This window comes from Typopeltis vanoorti, chromosome 24, assembly GCF_054136105.1.
Source record: "Typopeltis vanoorti isolate ZY-2024b chromosome 24, IOZ_Tvanoo_1.0, whole genome shotgun sequence".
NCBI classification, from domain to species: domain Eukaryota; kingdom Metazoa; phylum Arthropoda; class Arachnida; order Uropygi; family Thelyphonidae; genus Typopeltis; species Typopeltis vanoorti.
In genome coordinates, this window is record NC_143572.1 from 84,055,719 (window position 1) to 84,083,159 (window position 27,441).

Sequence of the window (27,441 nt, forward strand, 5' to 3'; positions counted from 1 at the left end):
TGTTCGTGATAGTAGGTAAGAGGATTAGTGCGGCTTAAGCCTTTACCAGTGCGGGCACACTGCCCTTAACGTACCGTCTGCTTTCATACAGCATGTCGTTGATCGCGGGGAAATCTTCAACTGCTATTACAAGCTCACCTATTAAGGCCTTTCAACAACTACCGGAAGAAAATGTTTCATCTGACAATACCTCTTCAAGTGCCAAGGCTACTGGATCTCTGAAGGATACATCCCCAGTCTCTACAGTAACAAGGCTACTTAACACAATGGAACAGGCATCAGCGACCATCTCTCAGTCACCTGCTGCCAGTACAACGAAGGATTTCAATTCAGATGTTCTCTCATCGTTGAATCTCCCCGATGAACTAGATTCGAGCAAGGCCTGCATCCTAAAGTGTGATCCTTCTGGTGCCCCATATACAGAACTGGATATCATCGAAAGTTTGAAAGGCAAGGTAAGAGGTTCCGATGTATGGCACCTTGACTCCTTAAAGTTCAGTTATATTTTCATAATTCATTTAAGCATGTTTTCTTGAAAGAAAATTTTGCTAAATTAGAATCACTTAATGTTAATAACATACATGTGAAATTATCCCCATTGTGAGATCTAGAAAATTCGTTGCCTCGCAAATATCTAATAGATTAGTTGGCATGCACTTTGAATCATTTGGTAAAATAGAATGTATTGAAAATGTATTGGGCGCATGTATTATCTAACAAAAAAAAAGATTGACTAACACATTGAATGACGATGCCAGACTAGAAAATATCCCGTACATTATAAGTTTCTAAAATGCCAGGCTTAGTGATCATTCCAGGAAGACCTCCTGTGTGCTTCAGATGCAAGCAGGTAGGTCATCTAAGAAGAGAATGCACAGCATCGAAATGTGAGCAATGCAAGAGAATCGGACACGATATTAAACAATGTCCAGGGCAGACATATGCCTCCATGTTGGCCGCGCGCCATTCGGGTAGTCAACTGAGCACATGCGATGAGCTTGAAAAAGCAGAAGACTTCCAGGAAATATTTTCAACTATTAAATATGAGGCAGAGAATCGGGTCAATGAGAGCAGCACCCCAGGGCTTAACACCTAGGGGCACAAGGAATGTAATGGAAATAACTCTCTGCTAAAGGCAAAGGAAGGGATTATCCGGGCAGGCAAGGAGACTAACAGCCAAAAGTCAGTTTCAGATTCAGAAAAAGTAACAAAACCTGAAACTACAGAGAAAAAAAAAATCACTCTGAATAACACAAATGAAGAATTAAATAATTGCCCGGTTGAAGATGAAGAATCTCCAAACACTGAAATAATTCAAACCATCTCGATAACACAAATTACAGAAAAAAGTAAAACGGATTTAGAAAACGAAGTAGAGAAATCAGAATGGAATACTTAACAGACCCCAGTAAAGATAGCAAAAATGAAGTTTACGCCTAACATCACCAAAAGCTGGAAGTCAAAACCCCCCCAAAAAAATTAACTAAGAGTCTGGAAAGAAAAGGCTCTAGAAAACTTTCTAACTATGACTCACAATCTAAAAATCATTACACTAAATGTAAACGGACTAAATAATAAAACATCAATTCAACTAACAGTTAATCTTTCAACACAGACCCGATATACTTATGATACAAGACACTAGACTACACAACACTGACCCATCAAATAGCTTCAAATACAAGTTACAAACAATGTAACATATCGTTGCAGAAGAGGCTCAGACCAATGGAATAGGTGGAGTTACTACACTAATTAAAAAAAAAAAGGGGTGCTTTCAAATATTATCCCATAATGTCATAATCAGGCATAGAGTTCTGGATGTCGAGCTCCTTTGGCAGAAAAAAATACACAACATAATTAACATATATGGACCAGCCACACGTAATCATAAGACCACCTTCTGGGAGGAAGTGTGACACTATATTCAACAAAAAAATAACCCAATAATAGCAGGTGATATGAACTTTACAGAACAACCACAAAAAGATCAAGAACACCCAAACTTAGTTCCACAGAAAAATTTCACAAGAGTTTTCACCCACTGTGGTCTATCAGATTCCTTCAGAATTTGCATCCCCAAAAGAAGGAATTCACATATTTTGCACCCAGAAATCCCTCTAGAATAGACCGCATATACATCCAAACATTCAGAAATATAAAGGCCAAAACTGTACAACACACACCTGTCATGTTCAGCCATCATCATATGGTGATGGCTGAACTACAATACCAACAAACAGAAATTTTCCCCTATGGAAATTTAATAAACACCTTAAAGATGACGATGAATTCAACAATAACATAGAGAAAATAGAATCCATAGAAAATGCTGTAACAGCCTGGGAGAAATTTAAACACAGGACAAAACAAGCAGCAATTAAAATTAGTAGAATAAAAAAGCAGCAACAAAGGAACAAACAGAAATTATCAAAATTGTATCACCACCATGACAGAAATAATGAAAACATCAGAACAGAAATAGAAGAAATTAAAAACCGCATCACAGTGAAACAGTTTCAGGAAATAGAAGGAGCGTGGCTATGTGCTGGTCTCAAAATAATTGAAAATGATGAAGGGAAGACCTCGACAGCATGGCTGTTTGACAAACAACGGAACGCAAAACAGAGAATAAAAACCATAACATACGAATGCCAAACTCTAAACAAAGACTCCGAAATAATTCATGGTGTTCAAAAATACTTTTCTTCACTATTTCAAGAAAAACCCAGCAGTCAGGAAGAAAGAGAAAGATTCCTTTCACTCATCCCCAAAATCACCCAGCAGGAGGCTGAGGAGATCGACGTAGCAATTACCTTAGCAGAATACCATCTTATAGTGAAACAGCTCCCAGATAACAAATCACCAGGTGAAGACGGACTAACAGGCGAATTCTATAAAGAATACTTCCCAAAATTTGAACATATTTTTTTCAAAATGATCAACACGATGATTACAACACAGACAATGCCAGCAAAATTCAACACAGGACACATTGTACTACTACCAAAGGTTGGGGATCAACAGAAGTTACAAGACATAAAAAACTAGAGAGGCATAACCCTACTGAATACTGATTACAAAATAATATCTAAAATACTTACAAACAGAATACAAAAGCACCTCCATAAACTTATCTCACCAGCACAATCATGTGCAGTGAAAGGAAGAAATATTCTTGACACAATAATGCACCTCCAATGCATTTGCGATTATTACAGCTTCACAGAAAATCCATGTATTCTAATGGGGCTAGATATTCAAAAGGCATTTGACACAGTTAGCCACCAATACCTGTTTGAAACACTAGACCGAATAGGAGTTGGAGTAAACTGGAAAGAAACGATTAAGCTTTTGTACAGAAATGCGGAAAGTAGGCTGATCATTAATAAAAATCTGTCAGCCTCTTTCCCAATAAAACGTTCTATCTGGCAAGGAGACCATGGCTCTATTTGTTCTAGCCTTAGAACCACTCATTATAGCCATTAACACAAACAACAATATCAAAGGAACACATATACATGGAGAAAGTGATGCCAAAATTTTGGCATATGCTGATGATGTCACTTTAACACTAGGAACACAAAAATCCTTGGACACAACACTCAAAATAATAAAAGACTTCAGCAAAGCCTCAGCACTGAATGTGAATCTGGCAAAATCCCACTGCAAAATAATTGGAAAGTGGGAAAACCAACCAAGGATTCCTTCAGGAATACATGTGAATAATTACATACCGGTTCTGGGTATAACATCGGAAGCTCAGAATTACACGAAGAACAGTGGAAAGAAAATTAATGCAATGTGCCCTAGACAGCTGTCCATCAGAGGAAGGGCCCGGGTTTGCAACATCTACCTAACATTTCGCCTGTGGTACAAGATACACAACATCCCGTATATGGAGTACACAACACCTTTGGGAGTTATCCATTGTTGTTCGTGATGTGCAAAAGTTTTCTGTCTTATATGCTGTGTGCTGCTTGTGTTCATCACATTTTGATCGTTCCTTTATACAGAAACCTACAGCTAATATAGAACCCACATCCATAATAGTAAGACGTTGTTGTCTGCATGCAGCAGATACAGTGTAGTCAGCTGCATTTTCCAGCCAGCGACCGTATGTTAACAGTACGAAATATAGGGGAGCTTGAATTGCAGGCTTTATTTATGGTGTTAAATCTTGAATGAAGAGATTTCATTAAGAAATATTTCATTCAGGATTTAACAAGCTTGAACAAATCAACAAGAACATACTTGTATATAAGTAGGATTGTAAATTACTTTAAAATAATCTATTTTGACATAAATGATAATATGTAAGGATTGTAAATTACTTAAAAACCTTAAGAATAATGTATCTTGATATTGAGTGATTCTAGATAAGAAAATATCACCTACCTTTGTATGTTAACAATGGAAGGAATAATTTTGTGAAGTACATGTTAGCATGTAAGAATATGAGTTTAAAGTGCACGAGCCAGACACTAGGATTAACAGCATAGCCTATGGCAGTCACGTAAGCAGGGAGCGTGCCCGAGCTTCCCGGAAGATGCTACGAGAGAAGATGGGAACCGTGTGCAGAAGAATGGTACCAGGCGGAAAGGAGTGATGCAGTAAGAAAGCCGCTAAGAGTGCAATATTATTATTATTATTTGTCACATCCAGGGAGTCCATAGACTCATCCAGGGAGGGCATCTGCTCTACAACTCTCTTTCCACCACTCACAATCCACCAACTGACCGCAACTACACCAACGCCATCTACCGCCGACCACCACCACCACTAGTATTTCCACAGACAGTCACAAACATCCATGCCTACAGCAGGATTTGAACCCGTAGCCTCTTGACTGGATGGTGGACATGCTAACCACTTGGCCAGCCAGGCTGGCAAATCTAAAAAGGCTTGGCTCCCTCAGCCAGGCTCTCCCTTTTTTGTATTCCTGTTCGACATCGGCGCCCATTGTTTGAGGGTGCCAGCTCGAGATACTCCCGGAGATGAGTAGATGGTCACCAGAACGATGTGTTAGACGGGGATAAGTAGTGAGCCATGTGTGGGTATTTCGTCAGTGTTCCGAGAAGATCTGCACTAGCTGACCAAGTGGACCAACTTAAGCTGAGCCGTTTCTTGTCCACATCAGAGAGGATAGATCGAATGAGTTCCAAGTCTGTGTGAAACAACCATTGGGACAATGAATAAGTAAGCTGTAAAGGGAATTGAAGGTTGAGTGACAGACCTGAAGAAGTCTCAGAGATCCAGTAATGTACAAACCTTTAGTTTCTTTTGTTGTAGAAGCAAGGATTATTGTATATTAGTGAAAAGGAACATTCATGTGTAGGACTCTTATTATATAAGAAACAGGACTTTAGTATCTAGTCTAATAACAGTTATAGCTCCAGGAATGTATTCTAATGTATTATAAAAGTCAATTATGTTTGGTGTGTCGTTGTATAATATAGTACGCAAAGTTAATAGAGTTATTGCTTGGAAGGAATTGTAGATCAAAGTATAGATAAGAGCTAACAATTAATTTTGGTAGTATCTATTCATGACAGAATTCAGTTATATGAATTACAGTTGTATTAAGTTCTGTAACTTAGGAAACTATTACCTTAGCTGAGTGTATATTTTGTGAATGAGCTTTTTATGAGTTTAATAAATGCACCTTTGTATTTTTTTACCTAACTAGTTGCCTGATAATGAATCTAATGCAGCACTCATTTAATTAGAACCTGAGCTAAATTAAACTGTATAGCAGAGACCACGACTGCCAACTAGAATTAGCATAGGAGACTGTTATTTTGAGATTAAGTAATTTAATAGAAAGATTAACTGTGTGTCTGTCTGAGAGTTAACTCCTTGATTAAGAAGCTTTTCTAATCTAAGGGTTCTGGATGGTGCAGCAATGACAAATAAATTTTCCAGAACCTAACGAGGAAGTAACTCCAGATATTTGTAATAAAGGAATTGGCTCTAGCCAAAGGCAATCCCTTTTTTACCAAGCACGCACGTGATTAATCTAAGTTGTGGCCACAGAACATGAATTTAAAGTCTCTCACATATAACGTTAAATGAAATAACAAACATAAAATAACAATATAACAATGGTGGCAACATGAAACGAGAATCCAGGGCAGCCTCAACACGGTAAGCAGACAATGTGTCACATCGGGGCGCCTTCTTCAAGGGATGCTAAAGTGAATAGAAAAAATTAAATGTGCTAAAAAAAATTAGTTAAGACCTTTTCTTTAGGTATAAGGAGTAGGCAAGGCCATTTCGACACTGTCTAATTAAAAAAAAAAAAAAAGTAACATTAGTTTATTAAATGTGGATATGCACAAAATATATAAATAGTAATAAATAGCAATAAATAGTGCATCTCTTAATAACATTTAGCAAAAACTGCAAGCTGTTTTTAGCTATGTATAGTAAAGAGCTGGTGGAAGCACTAGACGAGCTGGGCGCTCATTCGTGGCAATCATTTCACGGGGCACCCTTGCACTACGGACTTCTTTTTATATGCAGGATGCATTCATCAGGAGCTTGTTTCTTCTTACTAACTATTAGCAAAATGGTTATTTGAAACAAACAGTTACTTTTCAGTCCACCTCTTTGCCATAATGAAGATAGAAAAAATGAAAGAGGCTACATATCCCTGCTATATATCAGCTCAGTTTTGCTGAAGTTCTTAATAAATACGACATCCAGACTTCACTCCTCTTCTGAAAATCTGTTCTTTGCACAGTAAGCCCAAACAAAAACATGGCAACCTGAAATCTCTCGGCGTTTACTGAATTTGGTGCAACTGCAATAAACCTTATTTTAACCAAATGGAAAAATCCATCGGATTACATCTTGAAGAACATAACAGACATCAGATACAGGAGAACGAAAGCTAGTGCGCTGTCAAACCATGTCTTGAATTCATCTGACACTAATGTGTAAAACATCATTCACTGTCTTATAGGGGAAACCTGAAAATATCTTTTGCTGCTATTGTGAACGAAAAAGAAGTATTTTGTAATCCAAAGAAATCGTCCTCATTCAAATACATCTTAACATCAACCTAAGTTATAATATCTCAGACTACAATCCAACTTTCATGTTCAGATGTTGAACACATTCACATACCCAACAATGAGGAGATACCCAGAACAGCTTCAAACAACAATATGCTAACATTTAAATGCAGATTTTTATCCTTTCACAATTTTTTGGCTGGTTATTCCCTCTGATTGTGCACCCGAAGAATGCTTCTATGCAGACGAAATTAATCATGCTTAATTACATAGTATTTTTTACTTTTTATCTCTCTGTTTTCAGTCATTTAATCTTTTTTAAAATCATCTCTATCAGCTGAGTAAATCCGTTATACCACACACACACACACATACCGTAATAGTACAAGATAAAATAAAATGTAAGGTTCAGAACTTATTTACTGCAATAAATTTTGCTCTATAGCTTTTTTTTTCCCCCAAATATTTTAAAACAATTATTTAACACAAGCTCAGAAATTAGCATTTCCAGATGTGTTACATATTTTCTTTAACAGGGCTTCCAACATATATAACATATATGCATATTCTGTTGAATTTCTTTTTATACATACAGCCCACATTCGCCAGTTAAGATGTGGTATGTATCTGGCTCTATGTCTGAAAATCATGGAAATGACTGATAAACACACCATCAATATGTAGTTATTTCTCACAGAGGTAAGTATATTCAAAAAAGAACCGATGACTTTATAAATCAAAGAAGAATGTATGCATTTCTTTAAGTATTTATTTTTTATCTTATCAAATTTTTGGTTTGATAATTTTTTTTTTTACTTCATAATGTTACTCCTGGAACTGAATTATAACTACTGTATTTAATTTTTTTAGTGATTTGAAAGTTTTCACAGACAGTATGCAATATCTATTACTTCATTTTACCGTTGGATAAAGGAAGTAAGCCAGTAATAATGTTTTCCCTGCCAAAGCAGATACTTCTAATTCCTGAATCTCTCTCAAATCTCTAGTACACAACATTATCTAGAACAGTAAACATTATTCTAAGTTTACATCTATGCAACAAAAAAAAAAGAAAGTTCAGTAGCGTTAATTTATTTTTCTTAAAAATTTACAAATATGACGACTTTTATACTGCTGCTGGAAATAACTTTTGTCTTCTCCTCAGCTGCAGGTAAAGGCTAAAAGCTGCTGCAAAAGAAAGACCACTTCTTTAGAAGTGACACTAAAGAGCCTCAAGCAGTGTTGCATAATACATCAGCAATCTTGTTTTGTTTTCAATTCTTTCCTAAATAGAAATACTGACATTACTTTTACAGTCTGATACAATATTCATTAAATTTTTTTTTTTTTTTCAAATTGTAATAATCAAAATTTCAATTTTATTATCAAAAACTTATGAATTATTTGAGAAAGAAAGAAATATTTGAATTTAAAAAAAAAAAAAATGTGCATGTACTGTTGCAGAAGTGTAGTTTTTTTGTGGGGGGGGGGGGGGGGGGGGGGGGCAGGGATGGGAGAGTATCTGCCCTATTCTGTGCTTGTGCTAAACAATTGTTTTAAAATATTCTGAAAGAAAAAAAAATGTTATGAAGCAAAATTTATATCAATAAACAAGTTTTGAACATTACTTTTTATTTTATGTTACACTACTACGATGTATGAAAATATGCATGACACGTTCTTATGCTTACAGATTGAGATATACTGTTGCTGTTTGTGAACTCTTTCTGCTTTTAAGAACAAGATGTTAAACTGCATTACATTCTTATTTCAAGGATAATTTTAAAATATAGCAAATTTATATTCAGTAGTATTTCAAATGAACTTGTAAAACAAAACCAATTGTTATTATCATTATTTCTAGAATGCTCATTTCAATAATAATAAGACTGTTTCTTTACCATTGTAAAATAACCCTTTCGTGAGTGAAAGCAACATAAATATGTATATGAAGAAATTATCTGAGATATGAAATTTATATTCAGTAGTATTTCAAATGAACTTGTAAAACAAAACCAATTGTTATTATCATTATTTCTAGAATGCTCATTTCAATAATAATAAGACTGTTTCTTTACCATTGTAAAATAACCCTTTCGTGAGTGAAAGCAACATAAATATGTATATGAAGAAATTATCTGAGATATGTCCTATACGGAATTGACCAGTGAAATCTGGATACGATGCATGCTGAAAGAACATGGATAACAAGTGCAGTTTGGACATCATGTTCATTTGAACATGCAATAAACCTTCACACTGAAGAGAATTTGAGATCATCACTGCATCTGATTTGCCAATAACAAGAAATGCATTTCCTTATTCAAGGCTGGATAATTTACTATGAGCAGTCGCTGCCACTACCGCTCATAGTAAATTAATTATAAATATCTACTTTTCCTAATTTCACATTATACTTTTCACAGAATGTTCACTTCACATTTCATATCATTAAAAATTTCCATATTATTATCTATAAAGCAAAGTCGTCAAAGTGCATCCTTCAGGCAATCTACAAAATTTGATTTTGAACAAAAATAAAAATAACATAGTCTGGAACGTCAACGTTTTTTAGACTATTTTTTTTTCTTCTAAAATACTCTAAATAATTATTTTGAATTATGTTCTTCGGGAACAAATAAAATATATTGTTGACTAGACAAAATTAGCACAAAAAATTAAAAACCGCATTATTCCAAGGTAATGCAATATTCAAGTGAAGAAAGTATGCAGGGATCTCTTATTTTATCCTGGCATTAAAAATTCTACAATAAAAGGAATTTCTATATTTTTTTGTCTATTACATATAAGTAAAAGTCCAGTTACCCAGCCTGGAACAAGGAAATGCATTTCTTGTTATTGGCAAATGAGATGCAGTGATAATCGCAAATTCTCTTCAGTGTGAAAGTTTATCACACGTTCAAATGAGACGTCCAAACTGCACTTCTTATCCCTTTTCTTTCAGCATGCATCATATCCAGGTTTCGCTGAACGTATATAAACAGTTCTGGCCTGTTGGGAGATTAACAAATGTATTTTTCCAACTACACACTTTTTCATTAAAAAAATAAATACTAGTAGTTTGCACTTTACGAATTTTTTGGATTGGAATTTTTATTTTAAATTGTGAGGTGAAAGCAATTAGGAGTGTGTATGGGGAATCACACAGTATATAATGGTGTACCTCTCTAAATCATACCTACACTTGATCGTGGTGGAGAGGTGAATGGGAGATGTCAGAAGCTTGGTCTTAAAGAAGGGCCACCCTAAGCATGAAGGCTACATCAATATTCCCAGCTAACATGGGAGGTGTCTGGCGATTGGGCTAGCAACTCATCGTTGGATGTAAAACAAAACTGCTCGAGAAAGCCAGATAAACATGAATCTGATGGTAAAATTGGATATCGATCGGAAACGGAAAAGAATACGATACGGAATAATAAAACTAGCAGCATGGAATGCAAGAGCAATTAATAGAAAAGAGGAAGAACTTATTCAAGAAATAACCAAAAGAAACAGTAAAACATGCGGCATAAGAAAAAAAAACAGGAAATGGAATAATGAACATAGTAAAAAAAAAAAAAAAATAGAGCTTAAGCTGGAGTAGGAATAGTAATGCATAAAGAGTTAAAAGAAAATATAGAAGAATACCAATATATAAATGAAACAATATTGATAGTTATTAATATTGTTTCATTAATTAATAAAGTGTTATTAATGAAAACAGATAGAGGTAAAATAAATATAATTGCAGTAGATGAAGTATAATATAAGAAAATAAATATAATTACTCCAGAAGAAAGAAGAATAGAAAATAACAGAAGTGTATATGAGGACATACAACAAATAGTACAAGAAATAAAACCAAATGAACAATTAATATAATGGGAGACTTAAACGCAAGAATAGGAACTATACCAATACATGCAATTATGCAAAGATTTAATGATGAAACAATAAACAATAATGGAGAAACATCAACTCAATTTTGTGCAAATAATAAGATAAAAATAATGAATACATTTTATCAGCATAAAATAACATTTGGAAACACAAGAGGACAGGAATAAATAATAGATTATATTATATGCATATAAGCAATAAAGTAATACATCCGTGAAAAATAGCGACGTTAGTGTTAAAATCAGCAGAAAGTGACCATAACCTGTTAATATGTAAACTAACATTTTACAAGAAATGGTTCAAAATAAAATTAAAAAAAAAAAAATCAACACAATGTCAAAATAAAATTTAAAGTGGAATTATTAAAAGAAGAAAGCATAAAAACATTATTCTAAAATAGATTAAAACAAAAGTTCCAAGATAATGCACTAAAAAGCAAACAACATGTAGAAGATAAGTGGAAGGGTTTTAAATTAAATTTAACTGAAATAGCAACAGATGTATTAGAGTTAAAAAAAAAAAAGAACAACAAAATGGACTCCATGGTTTAACGAAGAAATAAAAATATTAACAAAAGAAATGAAAGAAAAAAATTTCAAAAATATCTCCAAATGAAAACAACAGATAATTGGAACGTACATAAAGAAATAAGAAATAAAGTTAATCAAAAGAAAATAGAAAGTAGAAATCAATTTTGGGAATCATATACAAAAAAAAAACTTGAATATGATTTTTATGGTATACAGAAACAAATGTGGAGATTTATTAATACACAAAAGAAAGAAGCAGAAAATATTCCAATATTAAAAGAAGAAATAGATGAATTAGAAAATTATTTTAAAAACCTTTATAAATAAATAGTTGAAATCAAAGTAGAACTAAGAAAACAAACAAACCAAGAAGAAGAAATAAATACAACAGAGATAAAAACTGAAATAACAGAAATTGAAAACAGAATTAAAAAACTGAAGAATGGGAAATCAATAGGTCTGGATAATAGCAATAATAAATTATTAAAAAATGGTAAAGAAATTATAACCTAGAATTTAGATATAATATACAATCAAATAAAAACAAAAAAGATTCTGGTAGAATGGGAAAAAAGGTATAATACAATAATAATATAATACAAATATAAATGAGATTAAAAAAAAAAAAAAAGGAAAATGATCTTCTCTTTTGCTCATGGGAAGTTGAGTTCCTGAGAGATGAATCTCTGCCATTTCTTTCTGTCTACTGTCATTTTATGTATGGAGTTTAAGTTGGTGCTTCATTTTAAAAGTTGTCAATCCATTTCTTTCTTGGTCTTCCTCTGCTGGGCTGTACTTTGATTCTATCATTTAATAATGTTTGGTAGTCTTCCTGGGTTCATTCATGAAATATGTCCAAACCACCTTAATTGGCTCTTTTTTAGTGTAGTAATTATTGTTTCTTTAAAGTTATGTTCTTCTCTGACTTTTTCTTTCTGTCCAGTTTGTTCTATTGATTTTTCTTAGACATTTCATTTCAAAAGCAATGAGTTTATCCATTTCTTTCTTGCTTAAGATCCAGTATTCTGAGTCAGAGTACTGTGGGAATTATCATTGTTTCATATATCTTAAATTTGATTTCTTTGCATAATTTTTCATTGTTGCATATTTTTGTAGTCTGCCCATTTATCAATCCATTATTGATTTGCTGATTTATAGTTTCAAAATAGTCTAGATCTTCAGTGATCATTGATGCTAGGTAATTGAACTGCTTTACTTGTTCTATATTGTTTCCTATTTTCATTTGCACTGCTTGCCTTTTTCTTCCTATTACATTAGTTTTGTTTTACTAAAGTTGATTTACATATCATTGTTTGATATAGCTTGGTCAGGATATTTTCTAATTTTTCTTGGCTGTCTGTAGTGATAACTATATCATCAGCACACTTTAAATGAGTTATATTTCTTCCATTTACCATAATGGCTTCCAACATCTGTAGTCCTTCAGCTACTTCTTTTGGGTACAGGTTGAATAAATATGGTGACAATGGACAGCCATGCATAACTCCTTTTTTAATTACAATTTAATTTGTTTCTATGTTTTTGTATTTCGCTATTGCTTGTGTTTCTTAATAGTAATTCTTGATACAATTTAATAGGTATTTGTCAAACCCTCTATCTTTTAGAATGTTAATGAGTTTGTTTCTGTTTATTCAGTCAAAAGCTTGTTTGAAGTCGATAAAACAGCAGTAGAGATTTTAATTTTTGTCTCTCATAAGATCTGCTAATTTGTTTAATGTGAAAATTGCATCTATTGTGCTTCTATTTCTAAATCCTATCTGCTCTTGATAAGAATGTTTAACTCTGTTTATAAGAATCATGATGAATATTTTATAGCAGTGGTCTATAGCTAGTGCAGGATCCGACATCTGCTTTTTTGTAGATGGGTATGATCTGACCTGGTCTCCATTCTGTTGGTAAATTTTGTTTTTCTTCAATATTTTGTTGAACAGTTTCCTTAGGTAATTTATATGCTTTCTCCCCCCTTTTTCTAGAGGTTCATTTTGAATGGTGTCTATGCCTGGTGCTTTTTCATTTGTTTGATTGCTCTATGTATTTCTTAATTTAGGATGTCTTTTGTGTCAGAAGTTTTTTCAGGGTTGAACGCAGCTTGATCTATGTTTTTCTTCAGTTGCAAATGTTTCTTTAAAATGATTAGTCCATATTTCTTTTATTGTTTCACTGCTACTTGTTATGGTTCCATCTTGTTGCAATATCGAAACTGGGTTGGGTATGTTCTGGTTACCTCTAACTATTTCATAAATGGTCTTGGAGTCATCACACATTTCTGCTTTTCTTCTAAATATGTGATTTTTGCTAATCTGCATTTTTTGTCCATTTCCTTTTTCAAATTTTTGTATAATATTCTTTTGAGAGGTTAGTTTTGGATATTATTTTTCTCTCCCATAAGTCCAAATCTCTGGTGTAAGCGAATCTTCATTTACTCTTGTCTGGTAGCCCAAGTGTTTTGTTGCTGTTTGTTTAATAATTTCTTTACCTTTTTCCCATGACTCCGAGATTGTATCTAAAGCAAGATTACTTAATTTTTCTTTCAATGACCTCTGATAGATCTGTTCAAGCTATCATTGAGTTCTGAGATGTCTATCCGCTTTTGTGTTTGGTGGTTCATTCTCCTTCTTTTGAAACAGATTTTTAGTTTGGCTGATAGCAGTTAATGGTCTGTATCCATGTCAATCTTTTTTAATGTTTCAACATTTTGGTAGGAATGTTTCCATTTCTTATTAACGATCATATAGCCTATACAGTTTTTGATTTCACTATTTGGTGATGTCCAGATGTATTTTTGTTGTGGCCTGTGGTAGAAAAAGGTATTTGTGATTAACAGTTGATTGATTTTGCAAAAAATAATCATCTCCTCTACTCTTTCAATCATCTGTCCATGACCAAATTTTCCCATTACTTCTGCTTTATCTTCAGAGTACTGACTGATCTTTTCATTAAAATCTCCCATAATAATCAAGATATCTCTTGTACTTGTTTGCCTGATTTCTTATTGCAGATGTTCAAGAAATCGAACTGCAATTGTTCAACAAACTGACTATATTCCACCTCTTCATGTGATCTATGAGGAGTGAATATTCCTCTTTCTATTGCTTTGGATCTTACAGAGATGATTCTAGAGAAAACTGGTCTTACCTCAACTATTGAGTTTGGGACCCATTTGTTAATGAGTCTTACGCCTTCTCTGTGATGGTTATCTTTCCTTCCTGAGTAAAATATGGTTGTTTTTTATATTGATTTTTCCCTTGCCTGTCCAGTGGGTCTAAGCAACTACCATTATTTCCCATTTGAACAGTTCAAGTTCTTTCTCTCTCTCTATTAGTTTTAATTTGCCAGGTGTGTACAATGTTCTGATATTGATGGTTGAAATATTATATATGCTGTTTGTGTTCTACATAGCTGTCTTCTTGCCTACTCTATATGGGCTTGAGTGAGGTGTGTCTGCTCTTCTGCTTCTATTTGCTGGGCAATTCATCATTAAAGATTTTAGACAATTAATGCAGCCGGCTTTCCCATTCCTCTGCTGCATACCTGTTGGTGCTGCGGACCAACAGGTATGCAGAAAATTACAGAGGGATAAATTTATTAAATACTTTGTTAAAAGCACTAACAGGAATTCTAAATAATAAAATAACAAAGGAAATTAATCTACTAGATGAACAACAAGGATTTAGATAAGATAGGTCATGTACAGATGCAATATTTATAATTAGCCAACTGACAGAGAAAACAATAGAATAGAAAATCATTTATATGCTTTATAGACCTGAAAAAAAGCATTTGACATGCTTTTTTTCAGAATATTAATTGAAAATGTAATAGAAATATTGCAGAGAAGAAAAAGTATCAGAAAACATAAGACAAAAAAAAGAAATATATGATAATAGTTGCATAATAAAAGCACAAGGAAAAACAAGTAAAGAGATACAAATTAATAATGGCCTTAGACAAGGAGACTCCCTAAGTCTAACAATATTCAATATAATAATGGAGGAAATAATACAAAACGTTAATAAAATACAGGAGTGGAAATAAAAAATGGAATAATAAGAACTATACGTTATGCAGACAATGTAATATTAATTGCAGAAAATGAAACCCGCTTACAAATATTACTACATTCATTTAATAAAGCAGCAAAATTATATAACATATGAAAAACTAAAACAAAATGTATGGCACTATTACAAGAACCATAAAAATGTAAATTAGAAATGGAAGGTACTATTATAGAACAAGTAACACATTACAACTATTTAGGTATACAACTGAACTGGAAAGGAGGCCACATGTAGAAGTTACATGTAGTAAAGAGAACAAGTTGAAAAAGTTGCAGGAATATCAGGATGTTCGAATGAAACAGTATGGAAAAATAAACATCGTAGAATAGAGACAAAAACCAGAATTTACAAAGCAGTAATCAGGTCTATTATGATATATAATTGAGAAACAAGACCAGACAATTCGAAAACAAGACAAATGTTAAACACAGATGAAATAAATATACTAAGAAAAATAGTAAACAAAACTAGACTAGATAAAATAAAAAATACAGAATATAAGAAAACAACGTGAAATTCAAGCAATGAACAATATCGGCTTCCAACCCGAAGAATAAAATGGATTGAACATGTGAAGAGAACAAGTGAAGAAAGAATAATAAAACAAGTCTACAGTTGGAAACCAAAGAATAGGGAGACCTAGAAAAATATTAAATATATTATAAAAGAAGATGACGTCTTGGTCGCATCGGATATTATACCTAATGCGTGAAAAAGATAATGACGTAATGAACGAACCAAGTCATTCACGAGTTGGCGAAGCGAGTGTGTTATTCGTCGTTTTCTTCAATTATACCTGATTTTTTTTATTTTCTTTTTAACTGTTACCTTTTCACTCTTCCAACAATGACAAAAAGAAGCAACAGCGCAAAACCAGAAAATGAGCAAAAGAAATTTAGAGAAAAAATGGGAAATTATCACCAGCCATCATGGTAGCATGATGGCTGGTGATAATGGCTCAAGAAAAAACTTAAGCAAATTTGAGTGCGGTTAGTAGTTGGTCAATCGTTCGATGCTGTTGGCACACTTCCACTCGATGAGTCTTTGGACTCCCTGGAGGTTTCACATAATAATTATAATAATAATAATTACTCATAAGGAAAAACGGTTAACTCCTTGAATCGGCACTTAGCGAGTCGTTAGCCTCCTCGACATCTTGCAGAACTGTGGGTCACCTAGTCCTGAATGCGAAACTTCCATTAAGTCCCCTCCTACCGGTCATGTCATATCCGGTTGCCAACGGAGACGAGGTACCTCTCGCGCAGTTATGCGTCCGCTGCGATCTCCACTAGACTCCAGTGTTAACAAAATGACAGTTTCGAAGAAAAGAGTCCAATTTTTAAAAGAGAATAATTCGAAATGTGCAAATGAGTCCTACTTTTCTTTAGTTGCGCTGTCAGAACTAAAAGGTAAGAAAGGGCATGACATGCAAGTTTCGAAATTTAATACGATTCAGTAGCTGAATTAGTGTCCGGGCTGAGTGAAACATTTGCTTACAACCGCTATTCAGCAGTGGAATGCATACCGCTTCGGACAAAGAACTTGACCGATGTGAGCTTGGTTCCCCTCTAAATTTTCAACTAATACATTGGCAAGTCAGCTTTATGTCTTTTGATAATTTTTTTGTGCTGACATTCACTCCATTTTGCGCAGTAAAAATGATATTTTTTTACAATTAGAATTTACGGCCCTTATAATAGTCTTGTTACAATCGGCTATTTTCTGGCATACTTTGCAGCGCATCGCCATTTCTTGAGATTAGCACCCGCCATATACGTAGGTTAGTTTATGGCTGTACACGGGTTTCGAGATCTTTTTCATTGACTGTTAGGATACTATTAAGGACACAGAATTATCAGTTATATCACCTTGTAGGATAGTTGATAAGATACATGACACACAAAAATTTACTTACTAATTCGCAGTTAACCACCTTAAAAATATGTAAATTTACGATTATCTTAAAGCTACTATACATGACACACGAAAATTTACTTACTAATTCGCAGTTAACCACCTTAAAAGTATGTAAATTTACGATTATCTTAAAACTACTTACTGATTATTCGCCACCTGGCGTTCAAATTGAGGAACTAACTTCACTACTGCAACAAATGACAACGACTTGTTTATTCCACTGCTATGCGCGACACCTATCAGAGTTCAATTCAATTGGATGAAGAATAGTAATATAATATAAAATTATATATATATTGGTGAAGTGATTAATTCAGCGTCTTGGAAGTGTCGATATTTGAAGCGGAAGATTTTGAAGAAACTGGTGATCAAAATAATTGCACTTTTATTTTTACTGTCTTCGGGATGGTGTGAAACTCCATCATTTGTCAATGCATATCCAGTGGGTAGGATGCAGAACAAGAAATCATTTCCTACATTACTCGAACCTAACGAATCGGACGATCAGAATTCGTCAAAAATCAGTGACCCAAAAGCACACAGTGGTGAGTTGTTCATGCAAATTCTTTAATACATAAATAATCCTTTGTATAATTTGCGATTACAGTATTGTTTGAAATGGGATGATCACAGCATACGTTCAAGCAAGAAATCATATCCGCTTGTTTATTACATTGTTATGCACAACATCTATGCAATAAACCACAACCCAAATAAAGGCGATTTTACTGTGGATCTCAAGTTCTTCCAGAAAAATATTTCAAAACCAATAAAAACAAAACAAAAAAATCCAAGCAAATAATTCAACACTAATTCTTACCAAAAAACTTTCAACATTACCTTCACCAAATATCGATGGCAAAAAAGAAAGCAATATAAACGCGGTGGAGTGCAACCTAGGGTCATGGAAATCAGAATAACTCTTCTTATGACAACCCATAGGCAAAATTCCCTTTGCACAGATCTTTCTTCCTCAATTGCAGCACTTTTGCATTTACTAAAACCAACATACCATGCCACACTACAAATTCTTGAATATCAACTAATTGAACTGCATTGGCACAAAATTTCTCTAACAAATCAACCTGCCATTTTCATATGTTCTCTTATTGCTCTCAAACCCCATTAAACACTCTAACTTCTTGATCTATCTCTGTCTAAAACAACTTTCTGTAGTCGAAATACTGCAATGGTAAGATCAGTGTTAAATTATTTGCTTGGATTTAAAGCCGAAAATTCATAATGGTTCTACGTCTCCAGTTTCATCGATCAATCAGGAAGGGATGTTGAGGTGTTTGTCATGAGCAATGACCTATCTCTGATCGCTAATCTTCCTACCGAATATCTGACAACCCCTTCCAGTTTGCAAACACACTTGACCTCTTTGTAAGAAGCTCCCTCTCCAGGTATGCTGTGATTATCGGTTCTCTTCTTGGTAACTAAGTAATGCAAGGCTGCCATCTAGCGGGATCTCAGTGGATTATATTCCTCCATCCCATTGTCCATCTATTGCTTCAGTTCTCATCTAAATCCCTGCCCAGACTGAATTACAGACATCATCTTTACATGAATGAAGGCTTTCATCTCTTATTCCTCTCGAAATTTCCACCCAACATCAAAGCAGTGGTTCTCAAAAAAGAGTATCAATGCTGAAAGAGAAAAATACATCTGCATATCGTGGATGGGTGAAGGCGAAATCTTTTCTGCCTTTTCTAAACATTGCAAAAGTCGTAAAAAATCATTACCAAATCGAAGTCAGACTTTGAAACGGTCATATTCTGTAATCTTGCCTCATGCGTAAATGGCAGTTGGTCCTTCTGGTCCATTGCTATGGCCATTAGGAGCAACTTAGGCCACCCGGGTTCCTATCACTCTCATATCCTGATGGCACAGAAGTTATCTCACATAAACACGAAGCCAACTTACTGGAATCACTCTTCTCTTCCAATTCCTACATTAATGGTCTCGAGAAAGGTCCCTTATTTCCAAAAACATATGCACTCTTCATAGCTTCTAGAATGTTCTGACAAAAAGAAATCCGAAGAATCCTTAATAACCTCAACATAAACAAACCATCTGGTCTTGATAATATCCAACCTATTGTGATAAAGATTATGTCCTAGAAATAACACCTATCGTGTGTTGCCAGTTGAATCTATCCTATTCAGCTCTCATCTACCTTTCAACATGGAAACAGGTTCAAATCCAGCCCATCCGAAAGTAGAATGATAAAAGCCAACCAATCCACTTAGTCGCACTTCTATTGTCTCTTATAAAATGGAGGTTATCAATAACCAACTCTTAAACCATCTAGAGACATTTCAACTAATCATAATCAATAGTATTATTATGATTAGTTGAAAACTTAGTTACTTAGGCTTCTTAACTAAACCCGATCAAATGCCTTTGAAATGTCAAGAGCAACCATGTCAGTTTCTGCAACTATAGCTTCTGCATTACTCACCCTGCAACTGAATCCCTAGCTTTCCCACTGGTTGCTCACTTCATATCATAGTGGACGGTTTAGGCTCATCACATTTACCAAACAATGTAGGATTCGCCCAAGGTTCTGTTCTTTCCTCTTTCTTTTCCTCTTTGCATCTAAATGAACTGGTATTTTCCAATTCTATCCATAGCTCCGCAGATGACATTACACTTCATTCCTCCTTTTCATTCACCAAGCCTTCTAGTACTAAAGCATTAGAATCTTCAATGTCATGACTATTGACCTGAACTCAGTTCTTCTAGTTTTTCCAGTGGGGCAAGGACAACATTGTAAATGTCAATGTCACCGAATCTCGGATCTCTCTGATCTCTCTCACATTCCTTCCCTCTTGCCTCCAGTAACATTGAGATTTCCAAAAATGATCAGATTTCTCTTCTTGCACTGAAGAGAAAGAGAGAAAAAACACTAAAAGACATCACTTCAGACGTCCACAGATCCTCACTCTATACAAATCCAAAATCCAGTCAGCCATGCAATAATGCTCCTATATTTGGAGTGGTGCACCAAGCTCCTCTTTAAAATAGCTCGATTCTATCTGGAAGAGGGCAATCAAACTAGTTAATGTTCATTTCTGAAATACCCACTTAAAACCCTCTCTCATAGATGTTCAGTTTCTGCCTTGTGCGTATTACACAGATACTTTCATGCACAATGTAATTCTGAATAAACACTGATATTCCCCAAGTCTACTTCAAAATCATTAGAATAATGGCAACTGCTAACAAATATTAAACACCATCTTAACACTCCCCGAACCAACTTCACTGCCTCCTCTTTTATTCCAACTGCTTCTGTCCTTTGGAACAATCTGGACCACTATGATTTACTTAACGATTAAAACCTCAGCTGTTCAAGCAACATGTGAACAGATTCCTCCCTTCTATTTCTCTTGCCCGCACACGGCGCTAATATGCTGTGTGTCTTGTGGCCATTGATTTCTGGATCAGATATGAAAAATTCTATCGGATTTAAATTTAATTGGTGGTTCTCGTTGGCAACCACTTTATGTATCCAGTTGCATTGTTTGCTAGTGAGATCTTCCTCCACTAGCAAGCAATCTGAACCTCACACCCATACTATCTACATGGTTACTGATTTTCCAACCGTGAGATCTTGCTCCTCTCTTCGGAATTTCTTCCACAAACCGAAAGCATCTTGAGAGGAACTGCCATTGAATGTTTTCAACCACTTCTACATCCTGAGGAAACCCACTGACCAAATCTGAACGCAAAATCTAGATTTGTATGCATCAAAGGTTTATACTTCTTCGCTACATGTAGCATGCTTTGAAGCACAGAATCGATGTGATGTGTGGGTTTGCCAATTTTTGTGAGGGATCTGTGAAATTGGGAGCTATCATCCATGATCTCCATGTCCTCATCCAATTGAAGAGGATATGAAGAACTCAACTGCCTCTTATTTACTTTTATCCAACAAGGCTCTTTCATTCTCGCTCGTTTCTTCAGATATATGAACAAAAACTTTATTCATGTTAATAGCATCAGTATTCTTCTAATATCAAAGATTTTCTCTTATAATTTTATTGCTATGCTGCTTAGATTTTGAACATTAATGAGATATTCTTCGTTTTTCAGAGCAATCGAATTCACATTACTATCGCAGGAGTAATTTTTGCATGCAATGAAATGTTATATTTTATTCACATTCCTTTTCCTAGACGAATAGAACATCCTACATTTCAACTAGCTAAATCAAGTTCGTTCTTTTACTGACTGAAACACAACACAGGAAATAAGCCCTAATTCTTTCACGAAAGGAAGCGCATATTTGAATACTCATTTTTTCCAGGTAAAAATAATATTATCAAAGAAGAGAATCATTTATTTCCGAACAGTATGCATTCGAATTTCGTTGTCTTACTGAATTCCATTATTTAGGGAGTTGAACAAAAGGGGGGGGGACAAAGTCAGCTCCTTTCATTGAAAATTTCTGACACGTTCTTGGATTCGAAAGGCACAGATTGGGAATCACATATTTCTATCTTTAGCATGACATTTAGTAAATACAAATAAAGAACATCGGATCTGAATTCCACTTTCTGTTTTCACAAATGTATTTTCACAAGATGGGTCATTTATAAATGGTATTGCACTTTTAATATACGTTTTAATATCTGAGTACATTTCGATTGTTGTGTGTAGTGGCTTTAATGCAGTGGTTGGAGAGGATGTGAAATAAATGCAGGATTTGGAAGAATGACCAGAGAGAATGCAAGAGGAGAACGAATGTTAGATTTCTGTAAATGATACCACCTTGTAGTTGGCAATACGCTTTTTGAAGTACCTAAACGAAGACGCTATACATGGAATCACCAAGAAATGTTGCGCGACACCAGGTTAAATACATACTAGCCAAGAATCGATACAAAAACCAACTGAAGTCATACTACAGCCCCCCTGGAGCAGAATTGAGAGTATCAAAACACTAGTTATTTCAAATTATAAAGAAAATGAGAAAATACATTGAATAAGTAGAAAAAAATAGAATATTGAAATATCGAAACCCTCAAATATAAAAATTGAATTTAAAAAAAAAACAGATTGGCTGCAGGCCTAAAAGTGGACAAGACTGGACGTCATCGAGAAATGAATTAAATTCAGTTATGAATTGTTAATAGAGACATGTGTGTTAGATATAATATATTTTCTGAATACCGACTTCTCACATGTAAGAGAAAACTCATTTTAATTTATTACTCGTATATGTTTGGTTAAATATATCACGAGTTTCGTTCAGGTAGAATAAACAAAACTGGTAACAACATTTAAATTCTGAATACAAGTACGAGTTACAGCAAGCGTATAATATCACGTGTGTCGCTTGCATCTCACTGTTAGGAGGAACTATATTACTCAGTAGATACAGCCAGCGTTTGATAGAGAAAATGTTTTATAATTATCAACGCCCTTCAAGATTACAATCTGATATTAAACGGATCAACAAACATATGCTTGAAGGAACATCTGAACAAACAGCAAGGACTCTTCTCAGATATAAGTTGTGCACCTTCAAAGAAACCTGCCCGAAGTTGACATACCTTTATCTTTTCGGTTGTTTGCCAGGATTTTCTGAAAGGTGCTCGGCCTAACAATTAAAAAAAGAGAATTTATAATTTCAGAATTATTATTATTTTTCAACATAATCTCCCTTAAGACATCTCCCTTAATAGATTCATTCCGACAATGCTCCATCCTATTCATGTAATGGTTCTCAGTAAGATCTGCAAAACACCCATCTGAAGCTGCAATCATCTCTTGATTCGAGGAAAACCGCTGACCAGCGAGGAAGAGTTTTAGCTTTGAGAAGTGACAGAATTCAATGGGACCGATATCAAATCTGGGGAATATGGTTGATGTTCCAACAATTCTTAGTACAGATCCCTTAATTTTCTCATTGCCTAAACACCTTTTTTGGCAGGTGCATTTGCCTGATGAAAGATGATTTTTTTTCTTCTGCAATCCTTTTCAAGAAAATTAGTAAAGAAAATGCCTTTAGCTTCCCAAAACACAGATGCAATGATCTTTCTTGCTGATGAATCCGAATTTGTTTTCTTTGGCGCTGAACACCGGTCTCTGTCCACAAATTTGACTCGCTGGTCATTCAATAACATATCGTGCACTTGATCAATGACTTCTGGTGTTGTTACATTTTTTGGACATCCTTCACGTGCATCATCTTCAAGGCTGGTACGGCCACGTTTAAACTCGGCAGCCAATTTATTAATTGTCGAAAACGAAGGAGAAGAATTCCCATAAACGTTTATGAACTTCGAATGAATTAATTTCGGTGTTAAACCTTCTTTTACGAAGATTTTTATAACCGCACGAGATACTCAATTTTATCCATTTCAAGGGATACAGACAACATATTTGTTTCAGACAGCTTTATAAAACAAACAACTTGATAGAATGATGTACAAACCTAGAAAAAATCGATCAAATGGTGTTGCTATGTATAGTGGAAGCCAAGAACGTTTCAGACCACGCTCGTATCCAACAGGCTGTTCTTGTCATCTTTGCTGCTCTCGACAGATCGGCCGTTCTGATATTATTAGAACCATCATGATTACATAATATGTTTGGATTCTGAAGGTTGAAGCCTTTCTTCACATGCAATGGACATCAGACAGAGTTAACTCGAACCATACTAAGGTGCTACACTACAGTAGGTTGAAATATGATTGTCTATTTTTTGAATCGTGTGACGCTGTACTCTACCGTCCAAATCTTAATAGACAAACTGTATGCTGTTTGTGAGTTGCGAGAAGTGATTGCTTTTATCCAGTTTCTTCAAGACTTTCGACTTCAAATCTTTACACTTCCAAGATTGAGGAATTAATCATTTCACCACTGCACATATATTTTTTTTTCGTTTATATTACATTACTGTTCTGCCTCCGATTGAATTTAACTCCGATAGGTGTCGCGCGTAGCTCTGGAATACAAAAGTCGAAGTCATTTTTTACTGTAGTGTAATGGAGTCCTCAATTTGAACACCATATGGCGCAGTATCTGTAAGCAGCTGTGTGATGTAAATCTTTTCAAGGTGGTTAATTGCGAATTGCTAAGTAAGTTTAAGCTGTGTCATGTACCTTATCTACCTTATCGACTATCCTACAAAGGTGATATAATTGATTGTGTGTCCCTTATATTACCCTAACAGTGTATGAAAAATATCTCCAAACCCGAGCACTGCCATAACCTTCTGACTTACTACATGGTGAGTATCAGAACGAGCTCGAAGATTTTGGAAGTTTTTTTTTTTTTTTCCAGTTAGTTATACAAGAAATTATATACTTCGTTAATCCTTTTTCCAAGTCTAAGCAAACAAAATTTGCGCCTGAAGTATTCATGACCGGGGCAACTCGTGGCCAATGTGGTATGACTTCACACCACTTGCCTTAGTATCCCATAATGCAAAGCACATCTCGATGCTGAAGTGACCCTTCCCATAATGCATAGCATTATGGGAAGGGTCACTGCCCAGACCGGTTTGAAACCTTTATTGAAGTTTCTTCAGTGGGAGTTGCCCAGTGTATTATACTTGGATAAAGGGTATATAATTAAGTATATGACTAAGTATATGATTTCTTGTATAACCAAGTGGAAAAAAACAAAAAATTCTAACATCTACCTCTAATCCGGAGGATTTTAATAGTAAGGTAAGACATCTTTTGGCAACCCTTATAAGAAAGTATGACTTCTGCATTACTTCAACCTTGTTATCACCTGTGGGCTTAGCTCCCACTGAACAGACCTGAATAAAGATCGAAATTAGTTGGTGACTTGATTCTGCCTAGGTGGTAATGCTGTAGCCAATGAAGTTTTAATTGCAGCTCGGCTGTTGCTTTTACCCCTCAGATGAGATATGAATGGCTCTGCTCAATGGTGGAGTGGGCCTGCCACTGGGTAGAGCCAATTATGAGAGTTCTCAGTGATGGGGTGAACGTGTTGCTGAATAGAAATACGCTGAGTTAAAAGATCCTTCAGGTCACTTATTGTTGGTGATCTGGGGATCACGAGATTTTATAGTAACCACATACATATTACAGAGAAAGAGCAGTGTGGGTATAGATCCTTCCGACAATGCATAGCATTATATATGTCCACAAGGAGATGTGCTTTGCATTATGGGATACTAAGGCAAGTGATGTGAAGTTATACCAGCTTTGCTACGATTTGCCCGTGCCCTGATAATACAGGGTGTTCCAAAGAGAATGACCCGAATTCAAATAATTATATTTAATAATGAAAATGTGGTACAGTTGCAAAATAAATTACCAAGTATGAAGTAAGGCCAAAAGTTTCACCCACATTAATTACAAATGCTCAATGTGTCCTCCACCTGCTGCATGGACAACATCAAGCCGATAGCTGAATTCATCTTAAACGCGTCTGAGAGTGTCTTCTGTCACATAATTTAGTGTGGCTGTGATACTGGTTCTGAGCTCATCCAAGTCAGCGGGTAATGGAGGAACATAAACACAGTCTTTTAGGTCCGCATGAAAAGAAGTCACAAGGTGTGATGTCTGGAGATCTTGAAGGCCAAGCGTTCATAAGCAAACGTCATCGTAATACACGCCAAAACATGAGGGATAGTAAGTTCTTGGCTAGCATGACGATTGGACTTGCGCGAGCTTCGCTGAAAAGCCTCTTGAATTCGTTGCACATTACCCTCTGAGGTGCGCGGTCGTCCAGGATTCTTTCCTTTATATAAACACCCTGTTTCTTGAAATTGTGGATACCAACGACGAATGTTTTTGTCCATTGGTGGATCTATTACTTAACGTCGTCTAAACACACGCTGCACCGTAATCATGGACTCAGTCTTGTTAAATTCGAAAACACAAAACGCCTTTTATTGAGAAGACGCTATCTTCTAATTAACTAAGCCTGGCGTCTACTTCGGCGCTAGTAGTGGCATTTAGCGGTCTTCATATCAAATTCTGGTCCAAGGCCGTTCGTGTGGTATAAGTCACTTTCATTTGTGGTTGCAGAGATATACAATTTTCAAATCGGGACATTCGTTTTAAAATACCCTGTACTTCGGGCGAAAACTTTATTTGCTTACACTTTAATATAGGATTAACTAAGGATTAACTTACTGCTAATCTTAGGAAATTGCGATACGCTATAAAGTCTGTGAGGTAATAGCCGTTGATAACAAGACTATTATAAGGTGCGTAAATTTAATTCTAATAACTACCATTTTTACTGTGCAGGACTGAGTGAAAGTCAGTACAAAATAAATTATCAGAATGCTGAAAGCTGACTTCGGACGAATCCTTTGTCCGAAAACGGGAGTCATTTCACTGCTGAACAGCGGTCACAAGCAAATGTGTTACTCAGCCCTGACACCAGTGCAACTACGGCATCGTATTAATGTTGAAATTTGCATGTCACGAGTCTCTTAACTTAAAGTTATGATAGAGCAACCAAAGAAAGGTTGGACTCAACAGTACATTTTGAATTATTCCATTTCAAAAATCGGAATCTTTCCCTTCAGACGGTCATTTCATTAACACGGGAGACTACTGGAGATCGGAGCGGACGCATAACTGCGTGAGACGGAAGCTCGTCTCCGTTTGCAACCAGATTTGACATCACAGTAGGGGGGGGGGTGAAAAGGAAGTTTCGCAGTCAAGGTCTAGTTGACGCACCGTTTTCCCAGAGGAGGAGGATAGCGGCTGGCTAGTCGAATAATGGTGCCGTTCAAGCAGTTACCTGTTTTTCCATATGAGGAATTATGCTGCCTGTTTCTTTCTTATGCAATCATGTAGACGGCATAGATTTCGTATTTTTTTTCTCTTTCAAATATTTTCCTTTTACCTTTAAAATGGTGCGAACTGTAGAAGCGGCAGAGAAATTTATCAGAAAGAACTTTAACTGTGCCCCATTGATGGAAGTTTCACTTTTCTTTGTTTCTTTTGCTCATTTTCAGGCTTTGCAATGTTGCACCTTTTT

At 35.2% G+C, this 27,441-nt stretch overlaps 1 protein-coding gene across 1 annotated transcript in view; it reads left to right on the forward strand.

Annotated features, from left to right (window-relative positions):
* Nucleotides 1-27,441, forward strand: part of LOC150093499 (uncharacterized) — a 166,446-nt gene that overhangs the window by 84,809 nt on the left and 54,196 nt on the right. The window contains exon 6 of the mRNA XM_090413640.1: nucleotides 92-455. Coding sequence (XP_090269766.1) covers nucleotides 92-455 — 364 coding nt within the window. The remainder of the gene's footprint in view (nucleotides 1-91; nucleotides 456-27,441) is intronic.